Source organism: Haematobia irritans, chromosome 5 (assembly GCF_050003625.1).
Source record: "Haematobia irritans isolate KBUSLIRL chromosome 5, ASM5000362v1, whole genome shotgun sequence".
In the NCBI taxonomy this organism is placed as follows: Eukaryota; Metazoa; Arthropoda; class Insecta; order Diptera; family Muscidae; genus Haematobia; species Haematobia irritans.
In genome coordinates, this window is record NC_134401.1 from 107015971 (window position 1) to 107036445 (window position 20475).

The 20475-nt window shown below is 30.8% G+C and overlaps 1 protein-coding gene across 6 annotated transcripts in view; it reads right to left on the reverse strand.

The window, feature by feature from the left end:
- Window positions 1-2395: 2395 nt before the first annotated feature.
- Window positions 2396-20475, reverse strand: part of LOC142238725 (ras-like GTP-binding protein Rho1) — a 29101-nt gene continuing 11021 nt past the window's right edge. For all 6 annotated transcript variants that reach the window (XM_075310436.1, XM_075310434.1, XM_075310438.1 and 3 more), the window contains exons 3-5: window positions 5280-5429; window positions 3397-3477; window positions 2396-3320 (exon numbers count right to left, since the gene is read on the reverse strand). In XM_075310436.1, coding sequence (XP_075166551.1) covers window positions 3129-3320; window positions 3397-3477; window positions 5280-5429 — 423 coding nt within the window. In that variant the 3' untranslated portion in view covers window positions 2396-3128. The remainder of the gene's footprint in view (window positions 3321-3396; window positions 3478-5279; window positions 5430-20475) is intronic.

A 20475-nucleotide genomic window follows, 5' to 3' on the forward strand; every position in this document is an offset into this window, starting at 1 on the left:
AGTCGACTTGGATTTTTTTTTGATTTTTCGATTCAAAATTTTACTTTTTATCAATATTAGCATTTTCAACTTTTGCCATAGGACTTTCAGATTTCTTTGTTAAGACGACATTGAACGCCCATAATAATAAAAAAAATAGATTGATCAATTTTTCGATTAAGGTTGATATTAAATTTCACTTTAGCCTCTAAAGTAGCCATTTTTTCACGATTACTTTTCTTTAATAATCCGTTTTATAGGAAATAATCTTTATGAAAAGTTACTTTGGGCTGTTCCCCATGCACTTGTAATAAATTTTGCATCAAAGAGGTATAATTTTATACTTTGTTTTTATGATTTATTTTTGATGATAGCGGCTAAATTCGAACTTAGTACCCACACCTTCAGTTGCAAGCATTACTTTAAAGTACTGTCTCACTGCTATTTAATTATAACGATATTTGGAAAATAATCAGAAATATTTGATATACAGTGAATCCTCTCAAACTTGGACACTGTGCAAACCGGACACCTCTCAAATATGGACAATTTTTGTGAGAGGTTTGCTATTTTATCACCTCTCTTTCTCTCAGTGGACACCTTTCAGGTGTGCACAAAATGTACGCAACCATGACACCCATGTTCCGATATCCACTTCAATTCCATTTCCACTATTCACGTCAAATCCACGAACGTGAAAATTTGGTGTTCTTAATTCCACGTTCTTTTTCTTTGCACAAATCACCACAAAAATTCACTAAGGCGGAAATCAAAATAAGTGGAATCAATAGACTTATTATAATTTATTATTTTTCTTAATTAAAAATGACGCAGATTTAATAAAACTCATGTATTAAATATAAAACATTTCAAATTTTTTACGCGAGTACTTTTTTTTAAGCGGAAATACACCCATCTTGGACATAATTCAACTTTCCCCAAGACTTTTGCAAGTGAATTGATTTCACGAAAATTCCGGTGAAAGTGGATTGTAGGACACGAAAATCGAAGAATTGATTCACATTCACCTGGAAGTGGATTTGGGAACATGGGCATGAGTGTCCAATTTTGAGAGGTTTTACTATATTGAGATCTGTCAAATATCCAAATATAAAAAGTATTAACCATCGATCGTTCATTATTCAACAGATCCATTAGTATAGCCACACATAAGGAATTTCAGATTGTTTGATACATGTTTTATTAGTTGGTTAGTCAATTTTAAATACCTCGCAAAGTTGATTAAAAGTGATATCGAAAATCATGGAAAATCGACTACACGAAATATCACTATTGATTTTTCCCACGACAACAATTAGGACAATCACAAAAATTCTGTTTCAGCCATAGACTGCTGCAAATCTCTAAACGAGATGTCTTAGCAGTTCCCATAAGTTATCAGAACAAAACAAAATCTGGAAAGTGTGAGGACTTTATATGCAGTTGATCTACTCTACAATGAACTTCTAAAAAATGCAGCTCTCTCACTAACGAATCGTTTGAAAAAACACAGCTTTGCAGTAATTTCCTGTTTTCTGCCCACTAACAGCTGTGTGTCCCAATAATGAAATTTCATAATTCAAGGGGTTTCACAAATGAGAAAAGTCAAAATAAATAAAAAAGAAAATCATATCGAGCTCAGCAGTTTGGAAATGTATATTAAAAAGCAATTGAGCACTAAACAGAAAAGTCTTCGAATTTGAAAAGTTTCTCAAGAAAAGCAAACAAATTTAAAACGCCATAAATGCAACACTTGGTAGAACATGAACCCAACCATCCATCAATCTTATTTTTCTATTATTTTTCTTCCAAGTTTCCCTCGAAATTTTTGGAGGATGGTATAAATGCAAAAATTTCCTTTAATTCCGTGTCACTCTTCTTCAAAGCACAGAACAGCGTGACTAAAACTCATCATGGAAAGTGTATTTATTTTGGCTACCTCAATTGAAAATTTTTATAATTTAAAATTGAGGTAGCCGTATGTATTGCTTTCCTAGACTGTGGTTTATGCCAAAGCCCCTCCACTTATTATCACTAGGAACCTTAAAAACATTCGATGCAATTGAAGAAATGAGACTAACAACCCCCGTTGTGAGTATAATCTTAGGTCGCACATGATTTTCAGGCGAAAATTGAAAATTAAAATGTTTCCCATTTTTTTTCACTGTAAAAATTAAAATTTACACAAACATTGGACAAAAACTAACGATGCTAAAATATAACAATCCATACATACGCTTGCTTCTGTGGCACTGAGTCAATACGTGTTTGGCTTTGGATGAGTTGAATGCATAAAACAAAGTGGAAATTTATCACATGTGGAGCTCACTCCATACTCCTTGAATTGAAAATCTGTGCCGTGTTTGTTTTTTCTTCATATTTCTAACTACTCTATAGAGATTTGCGAAAAAAAAAGTTTAAATGGATTTGTTTTCTTATTATTGTTTAAATAAATGTATAAATTCTATTTGATATATTATTTTTGAATATGACCCCCTTGCTTAGCTTAAAAATAAAAATTTAAAACATTTCTTTTTTTTTGTTTGCTTTTAAATAAATGTAAAAGTATATAAACCACAAAGGTAAAGATAAATTTCAAAATATTATATAAAATATTTACGAAAACTTTAACGTAAAAAAAAAAACAAAAAAAAGAACAAATTTTTTGTTTCTTCTTCCCCTTTTAATTTAGTTGATTGTGTGTGTGTTTAGGTTTTTTAAGAAAAAAAAATTTACTTCTCCTTTAGCGAAAATTGTTGTTGTTGTAGATGTGATTTAATTTCTGCGATGGTGGAACGTATAAAACCTGGTTTTTATGTATATTTATGTGTGTGTGTAGGTGTTTGTATTTTTTGTTTTGTTCAATCAATTTTTGTTGCTTTCTTCTGTTGTTTTTTTTTTTCTTTTTATTGTTGTAGTAAAAATGTGCTGTTTTCTTTTTGTTGTAGTTTTGTGTGTATTTTTTGTTTTTTATTATTATTGTTGTTGCTGTTTTGGGTTGTAGAAGTAAAATTTTGTATGTTCTTGTAGTTTTTGTTGTTGTTGTTGATTTTTGTTTTATAAAAATATGGTTGCTGTAGTTGTTGTTGTTTTGTTTATTTGTTTGCTGCTGCTGTTGTTGTTATTGTTATTGTGTTGCTCAACTCTTTTTAGAGCAAATGGCATTTGGTCCTCTTCCTCTTTTTAACTTGCAATGCAGCTCTAGTGGCTGTCTCGAAAACTTCTCGTACACCTTCCTTGGACTTGGCCGAACATTCCAAATAAGCAAAGGCATTTATTTTTTCAGCCATAGCACGACCCTCTTGTGGCTTAACTGGTTCTTGCTTCATTTTTGAAAGATCCTAAAAAAAAAAATAATAAAAAAAAAATATTCAAATTAAAACACAGTATATCTCATTTTAGCTTGAGGTAACTTACCCGAATTGTATTGGGATCATTTCGCAAATCCTTTTTGTTACCGACCAAAATAATAGGGACATTTGGACAAAAATGCTTGACCTAAAAAATAAAAAGGAAAATTTGCAGTTTAATAAATGTTCAATTGTTATGCAGTACATCAATTTGCATGATTTCGTTTCTGCGGAAATATGTTGTCCCCCTCGTTTCCCCTCAATCTATATAATCTAGTTACAAAATTATAGAAAATTCATCCTCTATATATGAATTAAAAATGTTACACTTTTTATTAGAGTCGAAATTGCCTTTAGTGATCTGTGGTATTATAAAAACAAAAAGCCAACCTAATACCAAGAAGTTAACAGACGCCTAGTGTCTTTAGCAAGTCGTCTTGTGTATCCTGTCATAATCCAATTAACCATGTCCCGTTATCTGTGCTGGCCGATCATAACAAAGTGTTGAAACTTTTCCAACAAAGAAAAGTTGAGGAAATTTTGGGGGAAATTTTGAAATATTATACGCCTCTTAATGCCGGGTAGTTAAGGGATGTTTCAAAACCTGCCACTTGATGTATTTAGAACAAACCTTTTTAAGGTCTAGTCTCCCTCCACTCCCTCATCTTTTTTTTTCAACGAAAGTTAACCGGAAAAAAGTTATTTGTAATTTAATTTCTGTTTTCTGGCAGTTAAAGCCTACACAAAACAATTTTTCACCAAAATATTTCCAATTAATTTTTTTTTTTATTTTGTCTCAAAAATATTCAATTAAAAATTTAATTGATTCAAAAAAAAAATTAATAATAAATCTCACGGGAAAAATTATTTTTTTGTCTTCAATCACATCAACAAAGTCAATTGAAAAATGAATTGTTTTTATTAAGAAATAATTTATACAATTAATTGCTGTGATTGGTTTTTGTTTCAATAATTTTTTTTTGAACCAATTAAATTTGTAATTGAATATTTTTTAAAATTCAATTAAAATTTTAATTGGAAAAAATTGGTGATATTTTTGCTATGCACAAAAATTAATGGTATCAATTAATGTTTTAATTGTCTTTGGTGATTGAAGACATTTCAATTAAAATTGGTTCAATAAATTTCGTGATTAAAATTATTTTTTTGTGTGTAACGGGGCTACATGAAAACGGCCGTTACAAGTTTTATTAAACAATTTATTGTTTCAATTAAATTTTTAATTAAAAATTAAACAAATTTCATTCATTTTTTTAACCGACTTACTCCCATTATCATTAAGCTCCGCTAGTGTTACGTTTGCTAACAAACTTTAATACCGTACTATGGACATAATCTGTCATGTTGCCTATATATCCCATAATCCAGTTAGGAACTGAAAATTGTTCAGTTAAAGTTAACCGGAGAGAAGATATTTGCAATTTACTTTCTGTTAACTGACAGTTAAAGCCTAACGGAGCTACATGAAAATGGCCGTTAGTCTTACGAGTTTGACTAAAAGGTAAAATTGTATCAATTGATTTTTTTAATTGGAAAAGTTTTTAGCTGCAATTGATTTTTTTAATTGGAAAAGTTTTCAGCTGCAATCAACTTTATAATTGGAAATATTTTGGTGCTTTCAGATGTATTGGACAAAATAGAGTATCGGAGGGCAGCTAAATTCAATATGTTAATAAGGCATCACTGAGATGGAGTTTCATCAAATAAACACCCTTATGCCTAAGTCGCTCTTATCCGTCTGTTTATCAATATATTCTGTTCTCCTTTGTTATGGCAATAGACCTTTTCGACCCTAAAATCCAGCTCACATCCAGACTAAAAAAATTTACAAATGATTTTATCTCCTAACGAATGACAAAATTTGTATCTGTATATTTTATTAAAACCAATATGAAGTCACGACGTAACGATATTATTTAGTATACTAACCTCTGGGGTCCATTTCTCAGGAATATTCTCTAATGAATCCGGTGAATCCACCGAGAAACACATTAAAATTACATCTGTATCTGGATAGCTAAGTGGTCGAAGTCTGTCATAATCTTCTTGACCAGCTGTATCCCATAAGGCCAATTCAACCTAAAAGAGAGAAAAATAAATAAAAAGAAATTAATATTAATAGTGGATCTTATGCTTTTAAGGTATATCGAAAATAAAACAAAAGACAAAATTAAATCTTATACAAGCTTAAGACCCTGGCAGTCAAAGCTTACAATTATATTTATAATTTTATTGTAAATGTAATAAACAAAATAAATAAAATAAAAGTCTTATATACTAGGGATAACAACAAAACCGACAATCGACTTTTTAATTGTAAAAATTCTGAAAAAAATCGAAAGTCACGACATCAAAAGTAGACTTTTCAATGGTTACAAAATCCAAAGCCGACTTTGCCAAATTTTCTAATCCAAATTTCCAAATTTGGAAAAAAAAAATCCAAAAGTCCATTTTTTCATTTTTGGGAAAAACACATATTCAAGTTTTCAAATTATTCGAATTTTACAAATGCTTAAAAATTCAAAACTCCCCATTATTTACACTCCACCATGGATGGTCATTCTACCGAACACAAGATCTAGGTATTAGCTTAGATTTCCTGATAGCGGTTTTTTATGGAAATTGAGAGACGTAAAATTCAATTTCCTTCGATCTTCGATCTAGTATATATGGGCATAAAGAATACAGAGAGAAAAGGGCAAAAAAGGTATAGAAGTCATATTTTGTGCCTTGCGATATGTATCAGGTAATGGATTACATATATGGGCCAGGGATGATAAATGATGTTGACGAAAAAGTACTAAAAATCTATTTAAAATGTACTTTTCGAAGCCAAAGGTGCTAAAATTAGATAATATCAAATTGAAAGACTATTGTAGGTTAGGTTAGGTGGCAGCCCGATGTATCAGGCTCACTTAGACTATTCAGTCCATTGTGATACCACATTGGTGAACTTCTCTCTTATCACTGAGTGCTGCCCGATTCCATGTTAAGCTCAATGACCAGCATTACTGAGGTGGGATAATCCACCGCTGAAAAACTTTTTGGTGTTCGGTCGAAGCAGGAATCGACCTTGTGTATGCAAGGCGGATATTCTAACCATTGCACCACGGTGGCACCCAAGACTATTGTAAAAGTATACGTATATTTAAATCTACACCGATTTGGACAATTTTTGTTTAGATTTTCTAAAAAAAAATTGTAATAATGCTTAAAGGCCGGTATGCATCTCTAGCGAAAAATTTCATTCCCATAAGAAATGCATTGCTATTTATGCTAACGAAATTTTCGGTAGCGTTCAATTTCGTAAGCTGGTACGCACCTCTAATGAAAATAACGGGGTTGTCAAAAGCATATTTTGGCAGCAAACATTTAATTTATTACAATCATTGGTGCGTAAAAGTTTTAAAAAGTCTGTAAATAATAAACAATTTATTTGAGGAATATTTGGAACATATATTAACAATTTTTAAAAGCGATTAGCTGGTTTAAAATTTGTGTACACAGCCCTGTTTTATTGTTGTAGACTTAAATAAATTTTTGCTACCGAAAATTTCGCTAGAGGTGCATACCGGCCTTAAAGAACAAAACCAACAATAACAAAACAAAACGAATGAAAGAAAGAGGAAGCACGCTCAAAATGAACCCAACCAACTGCACTCAAATCTATGATTTGACAGTGGCATAGGAAAAGAGATATGTTTGTACGAATTTATTTCGTCATAAGCCGGCTGGCTATCATGCAAAACCTTTTTTCGGAAGGTTAAAGTGTGGTCATTGTTTGGTTTAATGAACTGCCTGAATTTATTCTGATAATTGGTTGATAGTTTTGCTGCAAGTAGAGGATGCTGATGAGGAAAGTGGTAATTCCGAAACGTGTGTCCATCCAACCATCTTGCAGTCTATAGGGCTTTGCCCAAATAAATTTGACAAACATTCTTTTCCTCTGTTGGTTAAGCTACACTTGTAATTTAGTCAATGCATGGTTTTAAGCGAAATCAAAAAACAACAACAAAGTTTTATTTCTATAGAAAATTTTTTGAAAATTTTATTTCTGTAGCAAATTTTGTCAAAATTTTATTTCTGTAGAAAATTTTGTCAAAATATTTCTATAGAAAATGCCAAATTTTATTTCTATAGAAAATTTTGTCAACATTTTATTTCTATAGAAAATTTTGTCAACATTTTATTTCTATAGAAAATTTTGACAAAATTTTATTTCTATAGAAAATTTTGACAAAATTTTATTTCTATAGAAAATTTTGACAAAATTTTATTCCTATAGAAAATTTTGACAAAATTTTATTTCTATAGAAAATTTTGACAAAATTTTATTTCTATAGAAAATTTATGGAAAAAAAATACCTCTTTGCAAAATCTACCAAAATCAAGAGAAAAAATTACCAAATGGCTCGCGGTCGTGCCACGGCGCTTTTGGCATTCGAAATGTACAAAAAAAGCACAAACCCTTTATCAACCCTGATATGGGCAGCGTTTATGTTTCTAATAGACTCAAGGCAATTTTTTATTTTTGATTTATAAAAATTTACTAGGAATAGTATAGATTGTTAAAACAATATATTTTTCACCACTTGGCAGAAATACAATTTTTAAGCTACCACTATAAAGATTGACCCTCTATCACCCCTTATGACAACAATCAAAAAAAGAGCAATAAGTTTAATACTACAGCGCAGGCATGAATGACGACATCAATTGCTGATTGATTTTCAGTCGTTTTGTCTGCGATTGGTGGAACAACGAAATACATTAGCGATAAGAAACAGGCAACAAAACATTATTTTGTTTTTGCCAAAATGTAAACAATACAAAAACATAAAACAAAAGCAGCAGAATATAGATACATATAAAAAAAAATAAAAAAACAATATTAAACAAGAAAAGAAATAGAACAAATTGTTGAACACGCAAAATCCCCTTTGCTTTCAGTGTTATATTTCTGGAATGATGGCAATTAAAAGAGGAAATACCATAATTATTAATCATCACCGTCGTTGTGGTGGCCGCTGTTTTTTTTTTTTTTTTCGATGACAAAAGCAACATCAACTATTTGTTTGGTTGATATTGTATAGTGTTTGCTTGGTTCGGCGGGGTATTTTATTTCTGTATAAAGACAACAAAAAAGAAACGAATATTTGTGCTATATTCGGGGGGTCGTGTTAGGAATACAAACAAGTCGAAAAATCGAAGTCAAATTTTTGTAATATTCAAATATGATTTTTAATTTTAAGAAAACCAAGACAAACCCAATAATTGAATTTTCATGGTAACCAAAATTGCATTCATCGACTTTTAATAGTGACCAAAATCGAATAATCGACTTTTACGGTGTGTCCCCTTTGAGGGATTTGCATGTTTTTCCTTAACTACAAAAATTAGGGTACTACTTACTCTAAAGGTACTACTAATAAATGACCATATTTGGCACATCTTAAGAATCTTGCACTCCAAGTTTGTGCATGGAGAGCCAAAGTTTGAGGATTAGGTTAGGTTAGATTAAAGTGGCTGCCCGATTAAGTTCCAGGCTCACTTAGACTATTCAGAGGGAGCCACCGTGGTGTAATGGTTAGCATGCCCGCCTTGCATACACAAGGTCGTGGGTTCGATTCCTGCTTCGACCGAACACCAACACCACCAACACCAAGTTTTTCAGCGGTGGATTATCCCACCTCAATAATGCTGGTGACATTTCTGAGGGTTTCAAAGCTTCTCTAAGTGGTTTCACTGCAATGTGGAACGCCGTTCGGACTCGGCTATAAAAAGGAGGTCCCTTGTCATTGAGCTTAACATGGAATGGGCAGCAGTCAGTGATATGAGAGAAGTTCACCAATGTGGTATCACAATGGACTGAATAGTCTAAGTGAGCCTGATACATCGGGCTGCCACCTAACCTAACCTAACCTAGACTATTCAGTCCATTGTGATACCACATTAACTAAAAGTACCTATTACATATGGGCACTTCTAGTTTTAACCACTGAACCTTCTCGATCATTTTTCTTCGCTGAACCAACCTTAAGCTTTCATCCAGATTAAGAATATATCAACTCTACTTTTTAATGTACGGAATCCATCATAATACTTCACATTACACTTCCAAACCCACCTTAAGTACACAAAAAAAAATTTCACGAAAATTTTTCCAATTAAAGTTTTAATCGAGTTTTAAACGACATTCAATTAAAACAAGTATATACGGCCGTAAGTTCGGCCAGGCGGAAGCTTATGTACCCTACACCATGGATTGCGTAGAAACTTCTACTGAAGACTGTCATCCACAATCGAATTACTTGGGTTGCGGTAACACTTGCCGATGGCAAGGTATCTTAAAACTTCCTAACACCGTAATATATACCACATAGTCCATACGTGGTATATATTAAACTAAAAAGGCCGATTAAATACGTATATAATTAAGTTTAAAGTTTCTATAGAAATAAAATTTTGACAACATTTTCTATATGTTAGAAGTAAAATTTGGAAAAAATTTTCTATAGAAATAAAATTTGCAAAAAAATTTTCTATTAAATTAAAATATGATAAAAATTTTCTACAGAAATAAAATTTGGAAAAAAATTTATATAGAAATAAAATGTTGACAAAATTTTCTATAGAAATAACTTTTTGACAATGTTTTCTATAAAAATAAAATTTTGGTAGATTATTTTTGGCTCGAGTTGCAACCATGATTATGAACCGATATGGACCAATTTTTGTATGATTGGGGATCGGCTATATATAACTATAGACCGATACGGACCAATTTTGGCATGGTTATTAGCGGCCTTATACTAACACCACGTTACAAATTTCAACCGGGTCGGATGAATTTTGCTCCTCCAAGAGGCTCCGGAGATCAAATCTGGGGAACGGTTTATATGGGGGCTATATATAATTATGGACCGATATGGACCAATTCGTGCGTGTTTCTTAGATACCACATTCTACACCACGTTCCAAATTTCAACCGGATCTGATGAATTTTGCTCCTCCAAGAGGCTCCGGAGGACAAATCTGGGGATCGATTTATATGGGGGCTATATATAATTATGTACCGAAATGGACCAATTCTTACATGGTTGTTAGAGACCATATACTAACACCACGTACCAAATTTCAACCGGATCGGATGAATTTTGCTCCTCTAAGAGCCTCCGAAGGTCAAATTTGGGGATCGGTTTATATGGGGGCTATATATAATTATGGGCCGATGCGGACCAATTTTTGCATGGTCATTAGAGAACATATGCCAACACCATGTACCAAATTTCAGCCGGATCGGATGAAATTTGCTTCTGTTAGAGGCTCCGCAAGCCAAATCGGGGGATCGGTTTATATGGGGGCTATATATAATTATGGACCAATGTGGACCAATTTTTGCATGGGTGTTAGAGACCACATACTAACACCATGTACCAAATTTCAGCCGGATCGGATGAAATTTGCTTCTCTTAGAGCAATCGCAAGCCAAATTTGGGGGTCCGTTTATATGGGGGCTATACGTAAAAGTGGACCGATATGGCCCATTTGCAATACCATCCGACCTACATCAATAACAACTACTTGTGCCAAGTTTCAAGTCGATAGCTTGTTTCGTTCGGAAGTTAGCGTGATTTCAACAGACGGACGGGCGGACGGATCGACTCAGAATTTCACCTCGACCCAGAATATATATACTTTATGGGGTCTTAGAGCAATATTTCGATGTGTTACAAACGGAATGACAAAGTTAATATATCCCCATCCTATGGTGGAGGATATAAAAATTTAATTGATTGAACAAATTTTGTAATTGAGACAAAAATCAATCATCAGTAAAATTAATAGTATCAATTAATTTTTTAATTGGATCAATTCTGTGATTGAAGACATTTCCATTAAAAATTAATTGAATCAATTAATTTCGTGATTCGAGACAAAAAATATGTTTTGTGTGTAGACTTCAACTTTATTTGATTATAAATAAGGCATTTCGAATCAAATTTTAATAGATTTCGAGCCTTATGTTAGATAACATTTCTATTTTAATTCTATATTAATTATAGACCGAATGAAAAACTAAAGCTAATACCCCGAATAGAATATAGAAAACATGCCGGATATTCGGTCGTTCGCCAGCTGGATAGGAAGTAAAACACAAACAGACCTCTAATGTATTTCCAGTGACAGGAAAGAGAGAACACAAATATACCCATTAAATTTGACCAAAACATTGGATAAGAGAATTAAAAATAAAAAAAGAAGAAAAAAACACCAAAGAATTGCGATAGGAAATTTAAAGAATATTCTTTAAGCATACATTCTACTCACCACTAACTCTGATCATCATACAAACTTCGCAAAAACAAAAAAACTAAAAAAAGTCTAATATAATGTGTGGACAACCACAAGTAAAACCAATCTTATCAAAAAATAAATACTAATATGCAAAAGTTTTTGCCGTTGTTGTTGTGTGTGTGTTTTTTTTTAATAAGCGAAGGTTTTTCTGGAGCACACATATGCTAATCAAAATAGATTATGAGAACACATAGGCCCATATACAATGATGATGACTGAGAATCCAAGAGAATTGGGTCTTAGTTTTGATTCTAAAAATAACCACAAACTTGCAATGATTGATTGCAGCTAATTGGCCGAGTAGGAAATTATTATCATTGGTGATTTCATTAAATTTTTCAACGTAATTCTAGGAATTGATCTAACCACTCTTATCACGATCGGAACAAAAATACAGCCAAATCAAAGGTGAATTCGTATATATATGAGGAATAAAATATAATTTGTTTTTGTTATTAGCAAGAATCCTAACTACTTGTCTTCGAAGGATGAGCCTTATAAAATGGGGAACACATCAATGACTGATCCCCATCGCATAGAAAAGGATCGTGCAATAACTAACGAGGCGACATTAATATTTTTGTTGAAATCAGAATATCCTAAAATGGCAAACTTGTTCAGAGGGGGCTTCAATTCCCAGTTATAGGAATATAGACGGAGAGATTTTTGTTCCGATTTTTCGAAAATTTAGATTCTAAAGGGTGATACGGTCAAAATTTGGTCAATATAAACTTGACGTATTTCTTCATTTTGAAGGTGTGTGTGTGTAGAATGTTGCTCCTATTTTGATTTTGGAATTCACTCTTCAGTTGTCAAAATGCCATCCAAGCAAGAAGAGCAGCGTATCAAAATTTTGCTCGCGCATCGCGAAAATCCGAGCTACTCGCACGCAAAGCTGGCAAAATCGCTAAAAGTTGCCAAATCAACCGTTACAAATGCAATTAAAGTGTTTGGGGAACGTTTGTCGACAGCCAGGAAGTCTGGATCGGGGGGAAATCGAAAACCGGAAGCCGCTGAGACGACAAAGAGAGTTGCCGGTAGTTTCACGCGAACCCCTAACCTCTCTCTCCGAGATGCCGCAAATAAGCTGGGTGTATCATCTACAACCGTGCATCGAGCCAAAAAACAAGCCGGACTATCGACTTACAAGAAGGTAGTGACTCCAAATCGCGATGATAAACAAAATATGACGGCCAAAGCGCGATCCCGGAGGCTGTACACGACGATGCTGACGAAGTTTGACTGCGTGGTAATGGACGACGAAACCTACGTCAAAGCCGACTACAAGCAGCTTCCGGGACAGGAGTTTTATACGGCAAAAAGAAGGGGAAAGGTAGCAGATATTTTCAAGCACATAAAACTGTCAAAGTTCGCAAAGAAATATCTGGTTTGGCAAGCCATCAGTACCTGTGGCTTGAAAAGCTGCATTTTCATAGCTTCCGGGACTGTCAAGCAAGAAATTTACGTGAAAGAGTGTTTGAATAAACGTCTGCTGCCTTTCCTGAAGAAACACGGTTGTTCCGTACTGTTTTGGCCAGATTTGGCATCTTGCCATTACGGTAAAAAGGCCATGGAGTGGTACGCCGCCAACAACGTGCAGGTGGTTCCCAAGGACAAGAACCCTCCCAACACGCCAGAGCTCCGCCCAATTGAGAAATACTGGGCTATTGTCAAGCGGAACCTAAAGAAGACCAAAAAAAACTGCTAAGGACGAGCAGCAGTTCAAGGCAAACTGGCTTTCTGCGGCGAAGAAGGTGGACAAGGTGGCTGTACAAAATCTGATGGCAGGTGTCAAGCGTGAGGCCCGGCAATTCGGATTTGGAAAAGCGAAAGCCTAACTGAATATTTTTCCTGAATTTTATACTAATTGAACTTGAAAAAGAAATTTAATTGATTTTTTAAATAAACGATTTCACCGATTTACACGCGTTTTCCCTTGAACAAAGTTTGACCGTATCACCCTTTAGATGTTATTTGATTATAATGTAACTGTTAAATTCGGTCCATGTTTTGATGTATCTCCCTTGTAGGACGATGCTATGCGGGACAAGCGTATTACTACATCCCAGCAAAAAAAAAAAAAGCGTCGTCAAAAAAGTAGTGAAAATGTTCTTTTTGGATCTGGAGGTGGTGCAAAATTGGATGTTCATCGTTTCAACAACCTGCAGTGAGTTTGCATCACTTCTTCAGGCGTGATCCGAATTCAGAGAATTTTTATAATTTTTAATGAATTCAACTCAATATTAAATCAAAATTTCACTGGTTCCCTCTATTTCATATTTCATTTATTAAAATGTTTAGTTGAAGGCCTTTGTAGCTAATGCTATTTCTTTTCCTTATACTTGCCTTATATTTACTATAAGTTAAGTTAAATAAATAAATAAAATAATATTTTCAAAAATTGGCAATTTTTCTAGAGTGGATTTTTTCGACAAAAATTAAATAAATTGTACAATTTAGTTAATTATTAATCTGTTTTTAAGCTATTTGAAACAAAAAAAGTTAAAATTACCCAAAAAATTGAATTAAAAGAACTTCCTGTATAGTTAAAATAAAGAACATCTTTGGGAGGACATTTTTGAAAGTGCTTTTAAAGTTGTGCCTATAGAACAACTTCCAATTGGAACACGGTTGCCACAAATCTACCAAATTTACAAAAATTTTTTTTTTGGAGCTTTCGGGCAAAATTTTGTGGTTAGTGTGAAGAAAATGTCTTTCTTCGAATGAATGCATGACTCCTCCTATGCACCAACATGGGACTACTTCTACAAAAATGGAGAACTTACTCCAATGGACATTGATAGTATGAAATAATACGAAAACTTTTTAAAGATTTTTTTAAAGAAATTGAATTTTTTTCAAAATATTGGATTGAATAAAAAATTGATTGAATAAAATCAAAACTCAACAAAAAAAAAACCAAAATTTCATTTCTATAGGAAATTTTGTCAAAATTTCATTTCTAAAGGAAATTTTTTCAAAATTTCATTTCTAAAGGAAATTTTTTCAAAATTTAATTTCTATAGGAAATGTTGTCAAAATTTCATTTCTATAGGAAATGTTGTCAAAATTTCATTTCTATAGGAAATTTTGTCAAAATTTCATTTCTATAGGAAATTTTGTCAAAATTTCATTTCTATAGGAAATTTTGTCAAAATTTCATTTCTATTAAGAAATTTTGTCAAAATTTCATTTCTATTAAGGAATTTTGTCAAAATTTCATTTCTGTTAAGAAATTTTGTCAAAATTTCATTTCTATTAAGAAATTTTGTCAAAATTTGATTTCTATTAAGAAATTTTGTCAAAATTTAATTTCTATTAAGAAATTTTGTCAAATTTTCATTTCTATTAACCCTTTCACTACCGATGTCCACTTAGAAGGACATTCGAAAAATACACCAAATTCTATTTTCCCACTTAGTTTCGATTTATTTCTCGATGTTATTTTAAAGTAGAGGCTTTAATCTAAATAAGCTATACATATTTTCAATAATAGTGAGATCTAAAATACATTTTTATAAACTTATTTAACAATAAACGAAAAATACGAAAATTTAAGACAATTTTTGTACTGTATGTTTCTAGTAAATGGACATTTATACTAAAACTATAGCTGATACTTCTACGGGTTCTTTTTTGTATTTTTTCTCACAGTTTGAAAGATATTATAGGCCAAATAGCGCTTATTTTCGTAAGGCCATTTGGTCACAATTCAAGAATCAAGTTTTCAGAACAAGCTCATATAGCTCTTGAAGTAATTGAGGTAGGTTTTCAAAATGACAATTTTTGTTGTATATGCTGTTAGTACAAGTAAAAACAGAAGAAAAATTAACGTTTTTATCCTTAGGTTTATTTCGGTAGTGAAAGGGTTAAGAAATTTTGTCAAAATTTCATTTCTATTAAGAAATTTTGTCAAAATTTCATTTCTATTTAGAAATTTTATCAAAATTTCATTTCCATTAAGAAATTTTTTCAAAATTTCATTTCCATTAAGAAATTTTGTCAAAATTTCATTTCTATTAAGAAATTTTGTCAAAATTTCATTTCTATTAAGAAATTTTGTTAAAATTTCATTTCTATTAAGAAATTTTGTCAAAATTTCATTTCTATTAAGAAATTTTGTCAAAATTTCATTTCTATAGGAAATTTTGTCAAAATTTCATTTCTATAGGAAATTTTGTCAAAATTTAATTTCTATTAAGAAATTTTGTCAAAATTTCATTTCTATAGGAAATTTTGTCAAAATTTCATTTCTAAAGGAAATTTTGTCAAAATTTCATTTCTAAAGGAAATTTTTTCAAAAATTTCATTTCTATAGGAAATTTTTTCAAAATTTCATTTCTATAGGAAATTTTTTCAAAATTTCATTTCTATAGGAAATTTTGTCAAGATTTTATTTCTATAGGAAATTTTTTAATCTATGGGTAACAGGTTCTATGCCACAAGGTGACAATGGCCTTAGTCTAAGTGTGTCTAAACTAACCTAAGTTAGCACATTGTTTATCGGCGTTTTTAGCTCATTCTCACCCCGTTTATATATTTGAAGTCAAATATAGCCTTTCAAGTGGTCAAGTTGATTTCTATCTACCTAAAGCTAACGACCTCTATAAATAATAAATTGTTAAATCATTTCCCCCTAAACTCCGATAAAATTTTACAGTTGCACTTCTGACTGTTAAGAATGAAATCATACATTTGTTTTTGCCAAGCTTAATCAACCAATGTTATTATCACTATTTTTAAAAATATGATTAATACCTCCACAGCAAAATAATAAAACCTCAAACGGGAGAAAGAGAAAAAAAGTTATCTCGCCTATGAAGTGAACGGTTTTATTAATTGTAAGTAAAAACAAAATCTGAATACTGAATAATAGGCGATATTGATTATAATAATAATAATATATTGAACATGAATGACTCTTTCGAGTCCAATGCCTACAACACAACATTACCTATATACCCATCATTGGCCCGATGAGTGAAGTGGAGTGTTTGGTGGCTATCGATACCCATATTCTTACTATCAACATAACAACAGCTCCAACTTAACCCCCTCTTTGGACACAAAATATGTTAAAAGTGATCACCTATACCGTCATCATTGTTCACATGAATGGGTTTGGAGAGGCAGAGCGAAAAGCGTAATGGTTTATATTATGCCACACACTGTTAACGTATGTCTTTGAGATAAAAATTTTGTGGAATTTCATTATGACTCAAGTGTAAATAATGACAAAATATCAGCATATGCAAGATGAGAGAGCTATTGTGAAGTTCACCATACTATACATATAGGGGAGAAAATGGAAAGATAAAAAATCGGGCTACGGGATAGATATAGAATATTGTAATATAATTTTGATAATATATCAATGGCTCCTGATGTTTATTAAAACAAAATAAAAAATCTCAATAATTTTTTTAATAAAATTAAATAGAAATAAATAAAAAAATATCACCCAATATTTTTATTAATAAGATTTTAATTTGTTTCAAAATATTTTAAAAATAAAATATAAAATACAAATTTGAATTGGAACAATAAGGTTCTTCTTAAATTATAACGGGGATTGTCAAAATTTTATTTCTATAGAAAATTTTGTCAAATTTTTTTTTTCTATAGAAAATTTTGTTAAAATTTTTGTTTCTATAGAAAATTTTGTCAAAATTTTTGTTTCTATAGAAAATTTTGTCAAAATTTTTGTTTCTATAGAAAATTTTGTCAAAATTTCATATATATAGAAAATTTTGTCAAAATTTCATGTATATAGAAAATTTTGTCATAATTTTATTTCTATAGAAAATTTTGTTAAAATTTTTGTTTCTATAGAAAATTTTGTCAAAATTTTTGTTTCTATAGAAAATTTTGTCAAAATTTTTGTTTCTATAGAAAATTTTGTCAAAATTTTTGTTTCTATAGAAAATTTTGTCAAAATTTCATGTATATAGAAAATTTTGTCAAAATTTTATTTCTATAGAAAATTTTGTCAAAATTGTTGTTTCTATAGAAAATTTTTGTTTTTAAAGAAAATTTTGTAAAATTTTTTGTTTTTATTGAAATTTTTTCAAAAATTTTGTTTCTATAGAAAATTTTGTCAAAATTTTTGTTTCTATAGAAAATTTTGTTAAATTTTGTCAAAATTTTATTTCTACAGAAAATTTTGTCAAATTTTATTTCTATAGAAAATTTTGTTAAAATGCTTGTTTGTACAGAAAATTTTGTCGAAATTTTTGTTTTTAAAGAAAATTTTGTCAAAATTTTTGTTTCTATAGAAAATTTTGTCAAAATTTTTGTTTCTTTAGAAAATTCTGTCAAAATTTTATTTCTATAGAAAATTTTGTCAAAATTTTATTTCTATAGAAAATGTTGTCAAAATTTTATTTCTATAGAAAATTTTGTTAAAATGTTTGTTTGTATAGAAAATTTTGTCAAAATTATATTTTTATAGAAAATTTTGGAAATTTTGTCAAAATTTTATTTCTATAGAAAATTTTGTCAAAATGTTATTTTTATAGAAAATGTTGTCAAAATTTTATTTCTATAGAAAATTTTGTCAAGGTTTTATTTCTATTGAAAATTTTGTTAAAATTTTACTTCTATAGAAAATTTTGTCAACATTTTATTTCTATAGAAAATTTTGTCAACATTTTATTTCTATAGAAAATTTTGTCAAAATTTTATTTCTATAGAAAATTTTGTTAAAATTTTTGTTTCTTTAGAAAATTTTGTCAATTTTTTTGTTTTTATAGAAAATTTTATCAAAATTTTTGTTTCTATAGAAAATTTTGTCAAAATTTTTGTTTCTATAGAAAATTTGTCAATATTTTTGTTTCTATAGAAAACTTTGTCAAAATTTTATTTCTATAGAAAAATTTGTCAAAATTTTATTTCTATAGAAAATTTTGTCAAAATCTTTGTTTCTATAGAAAATTTTGTCAAAATTTTTGTTTCTATAGAAATTTTGTCAAAATTTCATATATATAGATATGAATTCATATCTATAGATATGAAATTTTAGTCGGCTACTGCCTAAACAAATTTGCAAGCATATCTCTTTTCATTTGCCAAACTCAAATCATCGATTTGAATGTAGTTGGCTGGGTTTGTTTTTGAGCGTGCTTCCTCTATCTTCATTCGTTTTGTTTGTTATTGTTGGTTTCTCTTCAATAATTTTTGTTGTTTTTGATCTTAGCTTAAAACCATGCATTGACTTGCACGCTTGGATTTAATTTAATTCTTGGGATTTTATTCAATGATTTGTTGCGTTATTTTACATTTTTGAAGCTTATTTCATTTTCAATTTTATGACTCTATGTTAATACAAGACCCTTTTTTGTGGATATTCTTTCAGTTTTTTGATTGGGAAGTTTGGCGGAGCACTTCATGTTATGTTTATTCGAAACAAACTATTAAGGTTTTTGCAAAATGTTCATCAATGAAAATGGAACGCTCAATATCAAAATATTCAAGACCTCGATAACCATGTATCACATCCAATAGAAAATATATTATTTATTTTTCTTTCTCAAGAATTTCCATTTGTAACTCATTTAAGTTTCAAGTGCACCAAAATGCTAATAACATATGCGACACAACACCAGACATAGTACTACGTACATCTTTTGGTTTCTTCTCAATGAATGCGTCTACACACACGCACATCTTCCAAAGTTGAAGAATATAATGTGATCGTAGACCCACCACCTTCACAAAACGCTCGAGTAACAGCAATTGCAATATTTATGCCATCATCTTCTTCCTCAGCTCTTGCATATAAACGTTTATAGTACAAAGTAGTTGGTGGTACGATCTTTTCGTTGGGGCGTTTTTTTTCTGCTTTCCAAACGTCACGCTAAAAACCGCATTTGAATATAAAGTTGTCTGCGCATTTTTTTTAGTCTCTCAATAGCTGCCCGCCCGTCCGGTCAACATACTGTCCCCATCCTGTAGCAGCTACCACCATCGTTATGGTCGTTGTTATTATTATTTTTTCTTCTTTGTATATTTTGTTTTTATTAAAAGTGCTTTCATATGACTCTTTTGACTCGCTTTGACGATTGTGACTATGGCTATGGTTATGTATCTGCTGCTATTGCTGCTGAGTTAATATCCATAAGTATGTACATAGATGTGTATGTATGGTTGTTTCATTTTGTATTTTAATTTCAATTTGTTTTCATCGTCAGTCAGTTCTATGGAAGAATTTTTTTCGCATAAAATTTTCATATTTTTGTTTGGATGAACGAACGAAGTTTGTCCAGTTATAGTAATGGATAAGATAGATATTGTTTTTTTTTTTTCAGACATGTAGTTTTAATAATATTTAATTTCTGATCAGGCACAAAAAATATGAACAAATTGGTTTCTTATACAGCGTAGTTCTTTTTAATCAATAGTCAGTTATTAGAATCAATCATCACCTAAAATTAGCACATCATCTGGAAGCATTGACATACATAATTGGAAATTTCCTCCATGTATAGAAAACTTCTTAATTTATTATATATATTTGCCTAGGGTATACCATTTATTCAGATTAGGAGAATAACATTCATGGTTTCTAAATAAATTGAAATCGGTCGTATTTAAGTTTCATATGGAACTATATTCCCAAATGAAAGTAGGTTTCTTTTGAAACTCTAAAGATTTGTAGATCCGTTTTCAATACAAGTTGGGCTTAATGGTAACGCTCCTTTTGAACTAATTTAGTAAGAGGTACTTTTGTTAAAAGCTAAATCCTTAGATTCCTTATAGCAAACAAACT